The 17949-nt window shown below is 55.3% G+C and overlaps 1 protein-coding gene and 1 long non-coding RNA gene across 7 annotated transcripts in view; one reads left to right on the top strand and one right to left on the bottom strand.

The window, feature by feature from the left end:
- LOC140594673 (uncharacterized) overlaps positions 1–2114 on the bottom strand; it is a 38965-nt gene extending 36851 nt beyond the window's left edge. Inside the window, exon 1 of the long non-coding RNA XR_011995766.1 lies at positions 2020–2114. This is a non-coding gene — a long non-coding RNA (uncharacterized lncRNA). The remainder of the gene's footprint in view (positions 1–2019) is intronic.
- FLI1 (Fli-1 proto-oncogene, ETS transcription factor) overlaps positions 687–17949 on the top strand; it is a 122917-nt gene continuing 105654 nt past the window's right edge. The window contains exons 1-2 of one of the 6 annotated variants that reach the window (XM_072729374.1): positions 687–1149; positions 2417–2495. In XM_072729374.1, the coding sequence (XP_072585475.1) occupies positions 2457–2495 (39 nt within the window). In that variant the 5' untranslated portion in view covers positions 687–1149; positions 2417–2456. Of the gene's footprint in view, positions 1150–2373; positions 2523–9606; positions 9950–17949 lie in introns of those variants that run through there. The other 5 variants (XM_025998926.2, XM_025998927.2, XM_072729373.1 and 2 more) reach the window with 5 other exon arrangements.

Raw genomic sequence — 17949 nt, 5'->3', positions numbered from 1 at the left:
TGTTCTGATGAACTGACACATTCTCTACCCTTACCTGTCACCCTCACTTCCCCCCCAACCCAACCCAACACACCTGAGGGCTCTGGGCAGGGGCCTGGTGCGCAGCCCCCTTTACGGGAGACTTGGGAGCAAGGAAGTCAAGAGTGTGAAAACCACCCGCCAGCCAGGGAGAAAGCACGCAGGCAGCTCATCCGCAAGGCAAGGCAAGGCCCTGCTGTTATGTGCAGAACAGCCCTAGGATTGGGCAACTAAAACAGCAAATGTGGGCACGTTCGCAGAAATCTGAGCCCCATTCGAGACTAGGTCTTGCATTGAAGAAATGAGCCAGGATTCCAAAATTTAAAACAAAACAAAACAAAACACAAACTCGAGGACCCAGAAAGGACTCTGAATGAGGGTGTTGTTAAATGTGTTTTAAAATTGAAATTCCATGACAGGGCCGCTTCTCTGACCTTTGCAAATCCCCTTGCTCTTAGAGATGCTGCCTAGAAAACATGGGTCCAAAAAGGATGTATGCCAAGGAAAGTCCAAATAAGGGGAAAAGTCACCTTTAAGTAAGATGAACCTAAGGACCTGCAAAATCAAAGAGGACTTCCGTCACAGTGTTTAAGTCTGAGAAATAATTATTTGCATGGCAATCATGTAAACCTCATCAAATAAAAGAAGGCCTGGGTCTCAGTGTCTCCTCTTGGCTTCCCATTTGCGATATGTGTGTGGTTCCCTGGGTCCCTTGACATTTCCCAGCAACACCGTGATGTTTCTGGAAAAGCAGCTAGGGGCAGATGGGTGGCTGTCTATTAGAACAATTCATCAGACGGCAGTTGAAATATTGATAAGAAAACGGAAATCAAATTAAAAGACGGGAAAAGAGAGAGGAAGGGGGAGTGGGATGAAGAGAGGCGTCACGGAGGAAAGCTGCAGGGCGCGCAGACCAAGGAGTGCTTTCTACAGCCCCCCAGCTCCTGCAGGACTGAGGCTGGTTGTCTGGATGCGCGCTGCAAAGAAAGGCACACTCGGACTCTGGGCAGCCAGCAGGTTTAATTCGGCTTCACGGATCGGATCGGGGTCTCCGGGCGCAGAGAATTAGCACCCAGCGCTCCAAGATCCTGGAGCCAGCTCCTGCTGGCTGAGCAGGAAAGGGTGTCTAAGGTGAGCGCGGAGCGAGCGTGGGGGACCTCTGGGGAAATGCAGGGTGGTGGTGGCGCCTTTCTCTCCCCTGCCGGGCTGCCTGTTCCAGTTGCAGCCGGGAAATGGGAGGCTTTCTGGGCTCTTTCTTTCTCTCATTCTCCCCCTGGAGCTTTCTTTTCTCTCCTTTTTATTTTTCTTTTATCCTCTCTCTCTCACTTTCCTGGCAAAGTGCACTCCAACTTTAAAAGAAAATGGGGGACAGTCTCAGCAAGGACCTGGGGATAGAGGCAGGGCACGAGAATCTAGGAACCCAAAGGAGCATACCTGGTCCCTGAACTCGTGGATGTGTGTTGTGGCTTCAGGAGCCAAAAAGCTGGAATTTGTTAGTGGGGAGATAAGTGCTTTATCAGAAACACATTGGCTGCCGGAGAAGCTGCACGCTGCCACGTTAAAGATGGTTTAAAAAGAAGGAAGGGAAGAGGGGAGAGACAGCCGCCAGACTTGGCAGGGCAGGGAGAGGCTCACGCAGAGGCACCTGGCGTCCTAGGGTGGTTTTTGCACCCGCCAGCCCAAATATTCAGACTTCAGACACCATCTCCTCTGCCACTCGAAATGAGACTGCGTCATTCATTGTCTTTGTCTCTGCCATAAAACTATTTTATTGAAGAAGCAGGGGCTGGGGGAAAGGGCCTCCCTAGACCTCCAGAACCTTCAGCCAGTCTTCCTCCCCAGGCAGTCCACCAGCAGAGAAGAGGGGGGGCAGCTGGACACTGGTGGGGTCCAGGGGTAGCAGGAGAGCCAGGCAGATCTGTGTCCTGAGAGGCTGAGCTTCTGCAAAGTATCTGTTCCCTGGGGCCTGGGGCCTGGGGCCGCCTCCCAGCGGAGACCTACCTCTGTCTGGGCAGCCGGCAGGGGCAGCGTTCTCTCTTCTGGCTGCGAGGACCCCAGTGTCCGCAGGTGTGAAACTACCCCGGCCTGGGGGAAATGGGTGTCTCCCACTGTGGGGAGGGGAAGGTTGCAGGTCTGTGGGAAGGAGACCGAATGACGTGAGCTGGCTCTCAACCTTCACCATCTCCTAGCCTGCGGTCTGGAGGCAGAGGCGCAGGGCGGGTGTCCAGCATCTAAACCATTCGGATCCTCCTTGCAGACCCAGGCGGAGCCCAGCCTCGCAACTCCCCGAGTCTTCTCCCTTTGAATTTCTCCTTCATCACCAACCCCCACCTCGACCCCCCACCGGCTCACCCGTGTAGGGTGGTACCGTCGGGTCACTGAGGTTTCTCCTACCCAGGTTGGTTTCACGGCCTTCCCGACCTTCTCACCAACCCAGGATGTTTCAGACAGTCCCCGACACATCGTCTTACGTCAAGGTAAGACATGACAGCGCCTCTAAACAGGTAATGACCCCCAGCCCCCTCTGCCATCGGGGCCTACGGTCCCTCCCCGGGGTGGGGGGGAAGGACGTGGAGGGTCCGCCGGCGTGTCCGGAGCCTGGGGCGCTCCCGATGGGTCGTAGGAGGGCGGCACGCAGACCCTCGGGCATCCTTAGTTGAGGAGGACCATTTGGGAGACTAAAGGTGGGCAGGGCGCCCAGACGCCAGGCCCGGGACCGCGCGCCAGAGTGGGACCCAGGGGCCCTGCGCTCGCGCCGCTGGCGCACGGCGGGTCTCAGGGTGGGGGCCCGTGCGCGGGTGTGCGCGGGTGTGCGCGGGTGTGCGCGGGTGTGCGCGGGTGTGCGCGGGTGTGCGCAGGCCCCGCGCTTCTCCCACCGCTTCCACGCCCCGTGCGTCCTCAGGCCCACCTTCCCTGGCCCCACCCGCCCCTCCCAAGCGCAGAGCGCGATCTCTGCCGACGGATCGGACGTGTTCTCCACTCACAACAGTTCCCAAGAATGTAAACAAGCCGGGGCCTGGACATCTGGGTTACACGTTCAAATGAAAAGCAACCCCAGGGGGCGGGGCTGGGGGTGCCCGGGGTAGGGACCCGGCGCGACCTCCCTCCTTCCGGGTAGCCCCGGGAGCGCGGCGGCTCCGAGCCTCGAGCCTCTGCAGCGGAGGAGGAAGGGCGCAACGAGCGGCTGCAAACCTACCGGTCGGGGCCCGGCCCCGCCCCGCCCCAAGCCCCGCCCCAAACCCCGCCCCCGGTGCCCGCGCCGAGCTCCCCCTGCGTCCGCGACCGCAGCCCCGGGTGGGGGGGACCGTGTGCCCGCACGTGGCCGCCTCCGTGGGGTGCGACCCTCCGGAAGCGCCGCTTTGGCGTGCAGCCCTCCTACCATTTCTCTAAAGGGAAATTTGTTGACACAAGGTGGCACCCCCCCACCCTCCCCACCCCTCCCGAGGTCTAAAGGAGTTTTATAGCCACTTTGGGGAGCCCGGGTCCTGGAGCCCCGGCGAGTACGAAGGGTTTCATCTGCAGTGGGTCAAGGAACAATAAGTGAATCAGTGTATCGGCGACAATCAGTGGATGGACGGCCGGCCGGGCGGCGGCCAGGACGGGGGGACGAAGGCGCGCTGGGGTTCGTGGAGCCCAGTTTTCCCGGGAGGTTAGGCCGGGGCCCGTCCCACCCCCGCCAGTCCCAGGACCCGAGGCCAAGGGCGCTCTCGCTTCCAGCTCTGCCCCCGAGGCTGCAAGTGGCCCCGCGCGGGGAGCTGCAGTATCCCTCCCACCCGCGGCCCACCCCCCCCCCAGGTCTGCACCCACCCGGGGACCCCAAACCTCGGGGATGCCGAGCCCCAGAGGGGCACGTGGGAGCCCGGGAGACCCACCCAGGCCGAGGGTCGGGGGCAGAGCGGGCCGGCCCTGCAGAGCGGAGCGCACGGAGTGGGCAGGAGGGCGAGGGGAGCGAGCAGTGTAGGAGCTGCCCGCAGCCAAAGGAGCCGCTCGCCGCAGGAGCTCTTTTCAAGGGGGAAAAAAGGGATTTTTCAGCAGCCACAAAGTTTGTATTGTTGCACAAAGGGGTGCATTGATGGCGGCGAAAGGTCTGCGTAGCGGGGACAATCTTGGGTCTGTTCCTCCGGCTCCCTACATCGACCATTTGCCAGAGGGGCGCAAACAGTCCCCGGCTGCCAAGCCCCTGCCGCGGCGCGTCGGGAACCCGGCTCGGAGGCTGCAGACGAACACCCCGCGGGCCCAGGCGCCCAGGCCCGGGGCCTGCAGCCAGCCGAGCGGCCCAAGCCGCCAAGGGTGCCCACTGCACGCGGCCGCGACCTGGGTTCTGAGAACCCGCAGGGGCCTCGGGGAGGTGCCCGCAGGAGGGCGCTGAGGGCGGGACGAGGCTGGAAGGAGCAAGGGAAAGGGCCAGAGGGAACCCGGGTGACTCCAAGACCGGGACGCGCAGAGGGTGAATAGTGGTGGCGACTTGAATTCAGGTCGCCCTCGCCCCTGCCAGGCCCTGTTCTGAGCATCGCATTTGTGCTGACTCACTTAATATTACTAACCACCCTAGGAGGTGATCCATTTTGCAGATGAGAAACTGAGGCCTTGAGAGGTTAGCAGCTGGTAAGGGGCGGAGCCACGATACTATTAATAATGGCAGATTCGTGCTCAGGTTTGCGACAGCCCTGGGAGGGTTAGGTCCCCATTACAACCCCAAGGTACGGATGAGGACACTGAGGCACAGAGAGGTCAGGGAACTCGTTTGAGGCCACAGAGCTGGGACGTGCAGAGCAGGAATTCAAACCCCAGGAGCCGTTTTCTCAGTGAGCCTTCCGACCTGGACGGTCCGCTGGCAGATATAGGGTGGAGGACGCGGGACACCCCGCGGAGCCATCCTGGCCCCCAGAGCGAGGAGCGCAAGGCGCAAGGCGGGAGGCCTCGCGCGCGCCCCACCCTGCCCGGCGGGGTCCTTCACTTTCCAGACCTCTCCTCGCTCCCTCACCACCTGGCCTGCCTTCAGCCCGTGCTGAACCGGGGACGAGACCCCCCTCCACCCCACACACCAGACCAAAGGAGGCTTATGGCCCTAGAATGTGCGCAGCGACACGGCCCAGGGGCAGCATCTGGCCGGCAGGTCCTGCAGCGGCGCTTCAAGGACGCAGGTCTGTACTCGGAATAAATGCCGTTTGGGGCGCCGGGAGGCCGGGCGGACGGAGAGGGGAGAGGCTGAAACTCTCCCTCCCCCGCCTGCCCCCACCCCTACCCCCGGCCGCGGGTCCAGGCGCCGCCGCCCTGGGTGAGAGTCCCGGCACCTGGCTGGTCTCCACCTCTCGTCCGCCTGCGCTCTCTGGTCTGCCCCGGGCTCCCTCGGGATCTCCCCGTCGACGCCGCGTGGTCTGGGGACCCTCGGGGCGCACGGACCCTCCCCCAGCCGGGCCCGCGGCCCCCGGCCTCCCGCCGCCGCGGCCTCCCACGTAGCGCCCTGAACCCGCTCTGCGCAGAGGCGGGAGCGAGCGTGGGGAGCGGGCAGGGCGAGCAGAGGCTCTAAATCTTCCTTCAATCTGTGAGTAGATGAAGTCTGAGAAACAAATTCAAAGCAGGCGCGCCTGCAGAGCCTTCCTGCAGAAATATTCCCCGGCATTCAAGCGCATCCAGGGGCGGCTCGAGCAGCCTTGTTTGGCTAAGGTCAGACGAGACTCGAGTTCTCCAATAAAAATAAATCTCAAATTAATTATGGCCTCGAGCGAGGGGCCAGACACTTGAAGCCGAAGTTGTGCAGTCTGGGATTTTGGCGCTCGCTCGCCCGTCCCTCCTTCGCCCCCCCCCCCCCCCGCGCCCCCTCCTCCCCTACCCTCTTCCCCCCCCCCCTCTCTGCACTGCCTGCACTGCCTGCGCTGGACCCGGGTTGGGGGGGCGGGGTGGGGAGGGATGGAAGGATCCGCCCGGGACGCTCCGCCAGGCCAGGCATCTTTCGGGGTTCCCAGTGTCGGAGTCCCGGGGTCGAGGAGGCACCCCGCGGCCTGGGCTCCGAGCGTCGTGCTCTCCCACCCCCAACCTGGGCTGGGACCAAAGCAGCCCAGGAAGTCGCGCCTGGAAAGTCTTGACCGGGTCAAAAGGGCTGACATTGAGCGAGCCAAGACACGTTTCACCCAGCCGCTCCCCTCCCGGGGGGAAGCAGGACTTCCGCGGCTTTGAAAATACTGTCAAGTGCGGACGGTGCGAGGCCAGTCGTCCCACCCAAGTCCCAGCGAAGATGCTCGACAGACGAATGTCTCCCAAACAGTCGCTTTCTGTCTGGACGTGGACGTGCTCTGTCCGTAGGGGACCCTACAAATGGGTCATCAATTGGGTTCCCTTCCTACCCCCCTTAGTAACTTTTGTTTTAAATGCTGGCCCGGCCCCCCGCGGGCTGCCAGCGCTCCCTGACTTGACAGCCAGTCCCGGCTGGTGGAAGGAGCACCGGTGGCCGCAGGCACCGGCTCCCTGGTCCCCAGCCCTGCCCAGTCTGGGAAAGGCTGGCGGACAGTCTCTGGTGAGCCAGGAAAGAGGGTGTGTGCCAGTGTGTGGGCTGGGGTAACCAGTCCCCAGCTAAGCTAGGAGAAGGGAGAAGGAAGAGGGGGAGAGGGGAGAGAGAAAGGGGAGGGAGAGAGAAGGGGAGCGGTTCCACCTCCCCAACTCAAAGACAGTTTTCATTTGCAGCGGGCCTTACCACAGGCTCTCTATCAATTTGTCTCAATGCAAACATTCAAAATATTCTCTTTGGCTGCTCGTGAAAACAATGTGAGCTGCCAGGATCAAACCATCTTTCCAGATGTCTGGTGGTAACCACATGAAACAGGGCAGACTTGTTTACTGTTGTGTTTGGTTAGGGCTTTTTCCCCCTTCGGGATTTAAAATAGAAGCAGCAGCAGGAGTTGAGCGTCAAACCCAAAGTTACATAAGTGGGGCAAACTTGCCCACCAGCCGGTCAGGATGGGGTGGAGGGAGTCTTGAATCCCTCTGAGAGCTGTGGTTCCCAGTTGGGGTGGGGGGTGGGTCCTTCTTTCTGGGTGGAGGGCCATGTGAGTGGACAGGAGCTCCTCATGGTGGGGCTGGTAAATAGCAAAAGGCATGGCGCCAGTGCCAGTCAGTGAGTCACGAAGGGGTGACAGTCATGCCAATGCCAGCCTCTCCCCCCTCCCCATCTTCAAAGTTACGAAACTGTCATAGCTTTGGTTTCCCAGGGAGAAACAGAGAGTGCTATTGAGTCCCACAGCTAACACAGGACGGCAAGTGCTCATTTTAATGTAGTTTCACATTGAACAACTCGCAATGGGAGAGGCAGCGCCTGCTAAAAGGAGTTTGGGGGTGCTCAGGGTGTGGGGGTGGCCGTACTGACCAGTGCAGTGAAGATAATAATACGCTCTTTGCCAGGCCTCATAGGAGTTGGGAAGAGAAACCTAACCAACGTTTGTTGCTGCAGAGGTGCCTTCTCAAGCACTAGGAGGAGCATGCAAGGAAGGGGGAGCGGAGCACTGGTGTGGGGTGGCCATTAACAACCTCAGTGTTTGCCCAGGACCAGGAAGGGGGCCTCCCGGTGGTGAAGTTGGAATCCCTTCTGCCTGAAAGAGGGGCAATGTGGCTGGGGGTGCCGGGTTTCTGGCCAGGTCCGGGTGGGAAGCGGTCTCCCCGCACCCTCCTGAAAGCCCTGTTGTCGTTTGAAGGTCGGCAGAGTCTGGGCTGAAAAGGAAACAATTTGGGGTTTGAAAGGATGTAATTCATTCTTCCTTTCCCTTTAACCTCTTTCCTCTCTGGAAAGCATGTGGAAAAGCTGAAGGGAAGAGTGAGAGGGCAGGCGGCCGGCCGCGGGGAGGAAAGGGTTAAGCCTGATTTCTTTTAATTGAACTCCAGAACTGGTGGCCCCAGGCAAAGGGGGGGACTGACCCCGCTAGCGGTAACCAGATGTGGCGGTCCCAGGGGAGCCCCGGAGCAGACCCCTGGATTGAGAAGCAGACAGGAGGTGGGGGGGGGTCGGCCCGGCCCCCATCCCACCCCCCACCCCACCCCACCCCCACCCCACTCCCCCATAAGCACACCGAGTCTCAATTGCTGGCAGGCTACACCCGCCACTCCAGGTCTGGTCACGTTCAGACCCGCGTCTGTATTCGAACCCAAAATTGGAGCTGAATTGATGAGACTAATTTCGAGAGGGGGGTGGGGGGCGGGCGGGAGGGAGGCGAGCTAGCTTTCTGGCTCAATTGCTCCAGAAGAAATAAAGAATTAATAAGTCACCTTTTTTCGCTGCTGTGGACACCCTTTTGAATTTTTTTTTTTTTCCTTTCCAATTGATTCGGATCTCTTCTGGATTTTTTTTTTCCTCCTTCCCCGGGTGGACTCTTAAATAAAAGTGAAAAAGTCCAAAGCGTGGTCTGGAGAGCGTGGACAAGGTAACCTGTTTTGGAGGTTGGGGAGAAGGGAGTCAGGCCGAGAGCGCCCGGAGGTGTGGTGGTGGGGGGGGGGGGTCCCCTCGCTGAGCCGGGACTCCGGAGGCTGCCCCAGCCCGGGCGATCGGCGGCGGCGCTGCAGGGGGACGGCGGGGAGGTCTCCGGGTGGCGGGGGCCGGCCAGGCTGGCCTCCCGGCTGGGTGGGGGTGATGGTCCCGAGCACTGACCCCGGGGGCTCACGGTGGGGGCGCCGTCTGAGTCTGTGCGGCGATCCTGCGTGCTGCGCCCTGGAGCCCTGCTGACCAGTGTGGAGGCGACGTGCTGCGGTTTCTTGGGGCGCTGAGTAGCGCTGCCTGGGGGCTCTGGCCGGGCGCCGGAACCCGGGCCGTCTGGTCCAGGTAAAGCGCCTGGGGTCTGCCCCTAGTCGGCGCGGGTAGGTGGCCCGGGGTGCCGCGGGTCCCGGCCCTGCGCGGGCGCCGGGAGCTCTCCAGGAGCGAAGGGCCGGGACGCGCTGCCCCGGGGGCGCCCTGCTGCTAACAATGCGCGGGGAGCCGGGTCCGCGCCCCCGACGGCGGGGTCCTTCCGAAACCGCCCCGAGTCCGCGTCGGCAGCCGAGGGCCCCGGGTGGAGAAACTCCCATTGGACGCTTTTCTTTTTTTCCTTTTTTTTTCTTTTTTTTTTTTAATGGTTGGTTTGCTTCGGTCTGAGTGGAGATCTTCCAGGGCTGTAGGCTCCAGGTTATCCGCAGCCCGAGTAAACTCTCCCCCCCCGCCCCAACACCCCACCCCACCCCCAATAAGTTTGCCTCCGGCTGGAAAAAGCATTAATGAACGTATCTGTGGGAAGAAACGGAAAGTGAATGAGTCAGGAGGGCCACCTTCGGCCAACGGCCCCGGGAAAAGGAAGGAGGCCAAAGGCGCTTGGTTTTGGACTTTGGGGGAAGGTGTTGGGGGCGGGTGGGTGCAGACTGCGGGAATCAGGGCGCGGGCGCCGGGCGTGGACGCCGGCATTGTTCCCAGCTCGCCCTTATCTCCCAGGAGCAAGTATCCTGTGTGCGCCGCGCATGAATGTATCTGGGCATCTCCGGGTGTATTTATATAGTGTGTGTGTGTGATGCGAAAAGCAGGACCAGCAGAGGGGAGGAAGAGGGGGTGTGGGGGGAGGGAAGACGAGGGAGAGCAGAGGGGAGAGGAGAGGAGAGCGCGAGACAGAGAGAGAGAGAGAGAGAGAGAGAGAGAGAGATAGGACTTCCTCCCCGATTCGCAAAGTGAAGTCACTTCCCAAAATTAGCTAAAAAAAAGTTTCATCCGGTTAACTGTCTCTTTTTCGCTCCGCTACAACAACAAACGTGCACAGGGGAGCGAGGGCAGGGCGCTCGTGGGGGGCACGCAGGGAGGGCCCCGGGCGCCAGGGAGGCCGCGCCGGGCTAATCCGAAGGGGCTGCGAGGTCAGGCTGTAACCGGGTCAATGTGTGGAATATTGGGGGGCTCGGCTGCAGACTTGGCCAAATGGACGGGACTATTAAGGTAAGCGATGCGGCGGCGGGCGCGGGAGCGGCGGGGCCGGCCGGGGCGGCGGGCGGGCGCGCGGGCTCGGCGCGGGGCGCGGGGCGCGGGGTCCCGGAAGACGTGGCCCTCGCCCTCCCTCCCGCGCCCCGGCTTCGCGCCGGCTCCTCCCGCGCCCCGGGGGCGAGCCTCACGCGCGGGGGCGACCCTCCGGGCGCCCCGCAGACAGCGACCCCCCACCCCCTGCACCCACCCCCCCTCCAGCCTCCACCCCCAGCACCCCTCGCCCCGCAGCCGCGCCCGCCCCCCCCCCCACTCGCCGCGGGCCGGGCTGCGGGCGGGGGTCGCGCTAGCACCGGGGACCTCGGGGGCGGATCCAAGCCGGGGGCCGCAGACCTCCGGGCCGCCGCTCCCGCCGGGCGGGCTGGGCGCCTTGGCCCCGGCGCTGGGCACTGGCCGGGCGGCCGGCTCCCTCCTGCCCGAGGCCGACGGCGAGCCGGGGGCGGGAGCTGCCGCCGCCAGCAGCTCGGGGCCCCGCGGGGAGGGCCCTGGGCGGGCAAGCGGCTGGGTTGCAGGCGGGTCGGGGTGCGAGTGAGCGTGCTTGGGGTCCGTCTGCGCGGGCTGCTGCACTTGGAAGTGCCTGTTTACATGTCAGCGCGGGCTGGTTTCCCTTCCTCTTGGTACTGGTGCTGCCGGGCTCTGCGCCTCCCCGGGACTGACGGGCCCGCCCCGGCGCTCCGCCGCGGGCAGGGGACCCCTCCGCGTCCGGCTCTGCGTCCGGCTCTGCGCCGCTGCCCCGCGCCCCGGGCCGGCTCTGCGCCCCCGGGAGCGCTCCGCGGGCTGCCCAGAGGGGGTCCCGCGCCCGGCCGAGCCCGCGGCCCCCGCGCCCGCCCCACCCCCGCATCCTCACCCCACACCTCACGCCCCGCTCTAAGGTGCAAAATGCAGCCCAGAGGGATGGATGAGGGTCTGGGTTTCGCATCAGACTTGAGGGCTGTTGCTTGCCTGGCTCCTCCTGGAAGCGGGAAGTGGGACCAGGAGCAGAGAGGAGGGACACCCCCTAAGGTGACTGACCTCCGAGGACCGAGAGGAATGAATGGGACCGGGAGTCGGCTTCCAGGCTGTCCCGCAACACCAAGCAGGGCTCAGTCTGGAAAAACTATTAGGCTGGTGAGTGGGGACCGGCCCAGCCCGCCATTCCCCAGAACCCAGAGGCATCAGCGGCTCGCTCGCTGGCTCGCTCGGGGCTGAGCTCAGAGGAGACTAAGATGTTGTGCTTGGAGAATTTAAGAGATTTTTATCATTCGGGTGGAGTCGTGGTTTTTATTTTCTAAGGTTTTTTTCGGAAAGTCTGAAACATGCTGACTTAGGTAAAAGGCACCAACAGAAGGAACTTGAAAATCTGGAGATGAGATAACTGATTGTACTGGGTTAAGGGGAGCCTGCGTGAGTCTGGGTTCCTCCAGTTTCAAGTGTGCGGGGTGAGGGGCCAGCGTGCCTCTGGCCAGGGTGGAGGTGGCCACTGGCCCGTCATGCCTGTTTCTCTTGGTGCTGGTGTGTGCCCGCTGGTGGTGTCTTGTGTATCCCTGGTTTGGTAAAAGGATGCTCTGCTCTAGAAACACCCGCCCCCCACCCACACTTAGGATACTTGCCGCTTACCCAGAAGCACTCCCTCTGATCCGGAAGGGTGGTAAGATGGCTCCAGGGTCTCTATGTGGACACCCTAAGGAGAAGTGAAGCAATATCTCCATGATACTCAGACCTCTAAGGCCCTGAGCAAATGGAGGAAGCTGTGGTCTATGTACCCAGGATGTGCTAACCTCTTTAGAGACACACACAGGGATTGGCATGGCAGGCTTAGACCAGGACCCCGGCGCTTCGTGTGAGGATGGAAGTGAAGGTCTTCCTTTTCATGTGGGTGGGGGGAGCCCATGGGTCCCTCAGAGTGCCCCTCAGAGAGCCCCTGTCTCTCACCCAGGTGACCCCACTAGGCAGACCCACCCACAGAGCAGTGCTTTTCAAGTCCTGAGGGACTTCAGTCCCCCCAAATGCTGAAGGATTGAGTTGTTAGTGTGCACTTTGGTATTTAAATTGTGTGAAAGCCACAGTTTCCTGTCGCTGTGTGACCTTTGGATCTGGAGGTTCCTAGACCCCTTTCCTGCGATGGTTCCAACTCTGTGTTTGGAGGGGACAGTGGACAAGGGCAGGCCAGTGGATGTCTAGACTCTCCCGTGAGCATGCAGAGTCCATGAAACCTGTTTGAACTTCGAAATCTTTGTACAAATGAAAGTGGGACTCAATTACCTCCATAGTGGTATCTTTCCAGTCCTCTGTTCCTAAAATGCCACGCATATATGCTCTTCTAAGGACCTGCATGTCCATCCAGAATCCAGTTCTGTACAGATTGAGGTCCGCAGACAGATCTAGAATGTGTTCCCAGTTTGAGTGACTTTGACAATTCATCTTTAAGTGATTCTGGAATGTGATTTTTATGCACCTGCATGCTTCTTCTTCAAATCTGAGGCATGTCTATATTTCAAAATCCCTATGGGTCTCAGCCCTCAGGAGGCATGTAGTCCAGGATGCCAGAGAGGTCTGGATTTCTTTGCAGAAGCCTTTTATTTTGTGCATAATTTGCACAACTCCGTGTGATTTCCAAATCCTAATCTTGCGGCCCTTGTTCTAGGCCCTTCTGTGTCATGTTCTCTTCTTTCCAAGAATGTCTCCTGGGAAGACTCTGAGCATCACGTTGGCAATACCAAAATTTTCAGGAGCCATTCCCCTCTTTGGCCCCGGGCAAGTTAACCTGCGATATTAAACAACACCTACCCCACCCCTGCTCCCCACAGTGATATTATCAGTGTTGACAATCGCGTGATACTGGTTGCTGCTCCAGCGATGACCTGTTTTCAAAACCTGCATCTTAGTTCTAGGCAGTTCAATTGAGTCTAAGTATCCCATCTATAAAAGCTCGATTCAGTGCACATGGTGCCATTAAAGACAGGGAAGCAATCAGCGCAGAAGCAGACATGGTGAATGAAACAGGGACGTGCATGGTGGACTCAAGTCAGAGGACCTGAGTTCATTCTCAGCTGCTACTCAGTTGCTGTGCGTCTTCCTGCAAGACGCTTCGGCTCTTTGAATGTCAGTTTTCTCACCTGTCAAATGGGCCAGAAATCACAGTGAGGATTAAATGAACTCTGGGACCTTCGTTGAATGTGCATTGGTTGAATTTCTCCTTGGGGAATAGGGGCTTGTGGGGATCACCTGGTTAGAGCATTAGATCACATATGGTCTGGATGTGCCATAATCCGTATTTTATTAATTCAACCGATATTAATTATGTGTCTGCTATGGTCCAAGGCTCTGCTTTCTGTGTTGAGAATGAAACAGGTATCAAAGCCCTCCTGGAATATATACTCTCATAGAGGTAGCAGACACGTAAATAAATAATTCTGTGTCTGGAGCTGACACACCTTCTAAAGATCCATGAAGCAGGTGAGAGGATAGAAAGTGATGTGCCTGTGTCAGCCAGGATGGTCAGGGAGGATGCTTCACATGGAGTCACAATGGAGCAGAGATACTATGAGTTTTCATCCTTTATCTCGGGGAGCTATACAGCCCTAGACAGTCCCCTAAATGATGCGAGAACAAAGGGGGAAAGAGAGTTTGAAGTCAGCTCTGGGCCCTGAGAGCCAGCAGAGAGTGTGCATGGCAGACAGGGCCAGGAAGGTAGATGATGGCTCACAGGACAGCGTTTATCCAGTCGGGAAACAGAGATGGTGTCCAAATAGAAGGCAGCAGAGTGAGGAGCCCTGGGAGCAAAGACTCTACTCCTGTCCTCAATATAGGATGCTGCCTTTACTTTGAAGAGTGAATTGCCTCCCTTGCACACTACTTTTCCACCTTCCTACCGCCTGGACTCTTGAGAACTTCAAGCAAGGCAGCACTTTGTCAGACAGTTTCTCTGTCCCCGTGACCACATAGAACTACCTCCCTCAGGTGATTATTTATGGTGAATCGCGTTTTGTTGGTGAATTCCTATGACAATCTTCTGCTCCTGCTGCCATTCACATTCAAGTTTATGGGTTTGCAACTTGAGAACTTTAGGGATGATGGAGCTCCATATGCTCATTCTATGGGTGGAGAAACTGAGGCCCAGAGTTATTTAATGACCTACCTAAGATGGCACAACTAACTCTTGACAGAGTCAAGAGGAGGATTCAGGAATCCTAACCCTCTGGCTAGTGTTCTTCCCACCACCCCGTGAAGATTTCACTTGCTTTTGTTAAATATCATGAATTATAGAATCCCGGAGATAATGTGTGTGAGAGATAGAGGCAGACAGGGAAGTACAGAGAGAGAAGCCTTTAAAAGAAAAGCTATGAAGAATCTGGCACTTGGAACCAAAGACATTTCTGTTATTTAATGAAAAATGTGTTATTACCATCCTGAATTATGTCCGTGGTTTTTTAAAAAATTCCAAATTTTCAGATAGCACTTTTAAAATATTTTTTAAGATTATTTATTTATTGATTCATTAGAGACCCCAAGGATCACAGATCACGACCCAAGCCAAGGCAGACGCTCAACCACTGAACCACCCAGGCATCCCTCAGATAGGATTTTTACATAGCTTTTTTTCCAAAATAAATCTTTCTTTTCCTATACACAAACAAGGTCTCTGTTACCAGGAGACAACAAAAAAATACATAGTTTTACTTTAATAGCCAATAGGCCCCTCTACAGACTGGGGGCAGGTGGACTGAATTCCTATTTCAATTCCTTTAATAATTGAATATTTGACTCAGCAAAATATCTACAGATGCATTACAATATAACTTGCAGACACATCTTTCAGGCTACGTGACAAGTAGGTCTTAAATAACAACTACCTTAAGTGAGATTTCAGATTTCAAAGTCTACTTCTATTTGGGGTCAACTAGTTAACTTGGCATCAGGTTTTACAAAGTGATTGATTTAAACCAAGTCTGTTTTCTAGAAATGTAGCATGAGTCTAATGCTAGTACTGAGTTGTCCCAGAAAAAAAAAAAAAAAAGTTGGGAAAATTTTTATGATGATGAATCAGCAGGCAGGATTTCTAATAGACTGAGGCCTTTATCCTACCTCAAACTTCAAAAAATATCCTCAAATTGTAAGTCAATCCTCAGGCCATCCTAGTCTTCTCTGAAAGAAGTCTTATTCTTTCTGAAGCTTGATAGACAGGTTTTCAGATTAGGGACTGACTACCTAGAGCAAGAATTGAAAATCTACTATTTTCATTCATTTTAGACAATTAGCTACATTATGTATGTCTAGAATAATATTTTTGTTTTGTTTTGAATAACATGACTTTCTTTTTTTGGCCTGTAGTTAAAACTGTCTTTCTATCTTTGGCTTGTTATTTCATGACAAATTGAGAAGGCTAAAGGACATCAGTCACCATGTACACACACACACACACACACACACACACACACACACACACACAATCTCACAAAATCATCAACCAGAATAATAGCTATTTTAGTAACCTCAGATCTATGCAGGTGTGTTTTCCTTGCAGAAGACTGTATTCTGGTTCATTTTTCTGTTGCTTTAATGATTTATATCTATAGTGCTCATCCCATTCATGTCTCAGTTCATCGGTGGGATGGTATTACTAAGTGATGTCACTCTGATTCTTCTATTGACCTCATAGACCCATCATCAATAGCCTATGTACTTTGAGATGTTTCCCAGAGGCAATGGATCTGATTTTTCTATCCCATATTGTCACCCTTAGTGCCAATATCATGGAAGTATGACAGGATTAGACAATCTATGGGATAACCCTTTTCTGTGTGAAGCCAGCTGGCTGTATGGGGATCTATAACCTTAGCCTCATTGGCATCATAAACTGATGCCAGCCATATTAATGCAAGTCAGTAACCATGCAAATCAGTAAGGTCTTTTGCATGACTGTAATGCAGGGTAACAAAGTATGGTCAAGATATAATACCAGTGTCAAAGGGGCTGCTGTTCTGGAGACAGAGCAAGAGGATAAGCCATGTGTGTGCATAGCGGAATGTAGTAAGTGTTATGCTAGTCTCAGGAAGGAAAGAGCAATTTCAGCTGGAGAGACACAGAAAGACTTAACGTCAATGGTTATTTATATAGCCCCTTTTATTTACAAAGCACGTCTACGTAAACCCTCGTAATTAATCCTCACAACAGTCCTATGGGAGATAATGGCATCATGGCTCCATTTTGGATGGGAGAAATGACAGTTCAGGTTGGTTAGGTAAATTATCTAAGATGACAGTTGATGGATTTCGAGCCTAGAGTCAGGTTGAGACCCCATAGTTTCCAATTCCAGAATACTTGCTTTTTCTATACACACTGGGCACATGGCTTCTTAGCACAGGTGGACCTGGAGCCTGGCTACAAAGGATGGGCAGGACTTGCACAAGAATATATGGTTCAGGGGCTTTCTCAGAAATCGGAATACTTTGGTGAGGTGGTGGGTGGGGGATGCATATGAAGGAAAAGGTAGGAGTGGAAAGATTGGATACAATTGGATTCTGGAGGACCTTCAATACCGTAACAAAAAGGTATAGAAAGAAGAAATAGAATTTTGAATAGAGGGATGACCAACACAGCTGTACAAATCTCTTAGGAATGGAATCCTTCCTATCCTCATACTACTCCTTAGGAAATGGAGAAGAGAATGGCTCCATCACTTGTCAGAGGCCTCAAGAAGTGAATAGTCAACAGGATTATGGCAGGTGATAATCCTGTGAGAGGCTCAGGCAACCAGACCATGCTTTCAGCTGTCTTTAAAGATGTCTGTTTATTAAATATGGAGTCAGGGAAAGGAGGAGAAATTCCATTTTGCCAAAGCTCATAAAAATGTGATTTTCCTTTCACTCATTTAAATGTGTCTTCTGTCTCAGTGTTCTAGAAACCAGCCATCATTTCAATTGTGCACTCCATCCCGGGGTACAACTTTAGTTCCTTTTGAGAATGAGTCAGCAGATCATAATTGAGAAGAGACAAAAGGAAAGGTTGTTTCCCTGAGACTCAAATCAAATTTCAATGGAAAGTCAAACAGGTCTGACATACTTTAATAGTTTGGTTGTGCCCATCACCTCATGCTGAAATTTCACCCAGGTACATCAGAGACTCAGTTATCACCGTCATTCCAAGCAGGACCAGAGATGAAGCATTCAGATGCATTTCCAGATCATTCAGTTCCACTATACAGCAGCTTCCGAATTGCTTATACCTACAGAAATGAACCAAAATGCTGACATTTTTAAGATAGTTCCCATCTTTGGGGAACAGTGTACCTGCCATGTAGCTCATGATCAGAATCCCAGAGTGTGTAAATTTTTCATGTTACCTCCTAGAGAATGTAGACTCGAAAACTGAAATGTTTTCACAACACCAGGGCCCATTTACTCAAACGGTGCTATGTGTCCAAGGTAATGAAAGACCTTATGTCACATCTCAGTGCATACATGCAAGAGGCCAGAATTACAGGTGCCATGGGAGCTCTAACCTTGCGTTTCCAGACATGTGTGGGTTTCACGTGTCTACTGAAATTTAACATTCCAGTAGCAGTTGTTGGGTCTGAATATATGGGTGTTCATTGATTTTAGGTGTGAAGGCATCTGAGAATGAACGATTTTGCACTATTGTTCATGTTGCAGAAATGTGAAAAGTTATTATTGTAAAATTACTTAGCTTGTGAGTTGTCTTTAAATTAATGCTGTTACAGTCTGTATGAATGCATGTAGTTAGATCTAAATGCTTATGCCTGAAGGGTCATTTTGCCTCTTGGGCATTCATCACATAATTCATATTCATTCGTTTCTTCGTTCAATCCCAGACTGAATAATACAGGCAGGCACAATTCTCAACAGAATCCCACGTAAATGAACAAGAACAAGATGCTTATCATATTTCTTCCAAACTTCTAGAGAATAGAGCTTTCTCTGCTTTCAGATTTTAGGCTCTGATTGTTGGAGATTCCAAAA

This window comes from Vulpes vulpes, chromosome 12 (genome assembly GCF_048418805.1).
Source record: "Vulpes vulpes isolate BD-2025 chromosome 12, VulVul3, whole genome shotgun sequence".
Lineage (NCBI taxonomy): Eukaryota > Metazoa > Chordata > Mammalia > Carnivora > Canidae > Vulpes > Vulpes vulpes.
Note: the sequence above shows the minus strand (reverse complement) of the source record. Positions and strands in the feature narration are given on the sequence as shown.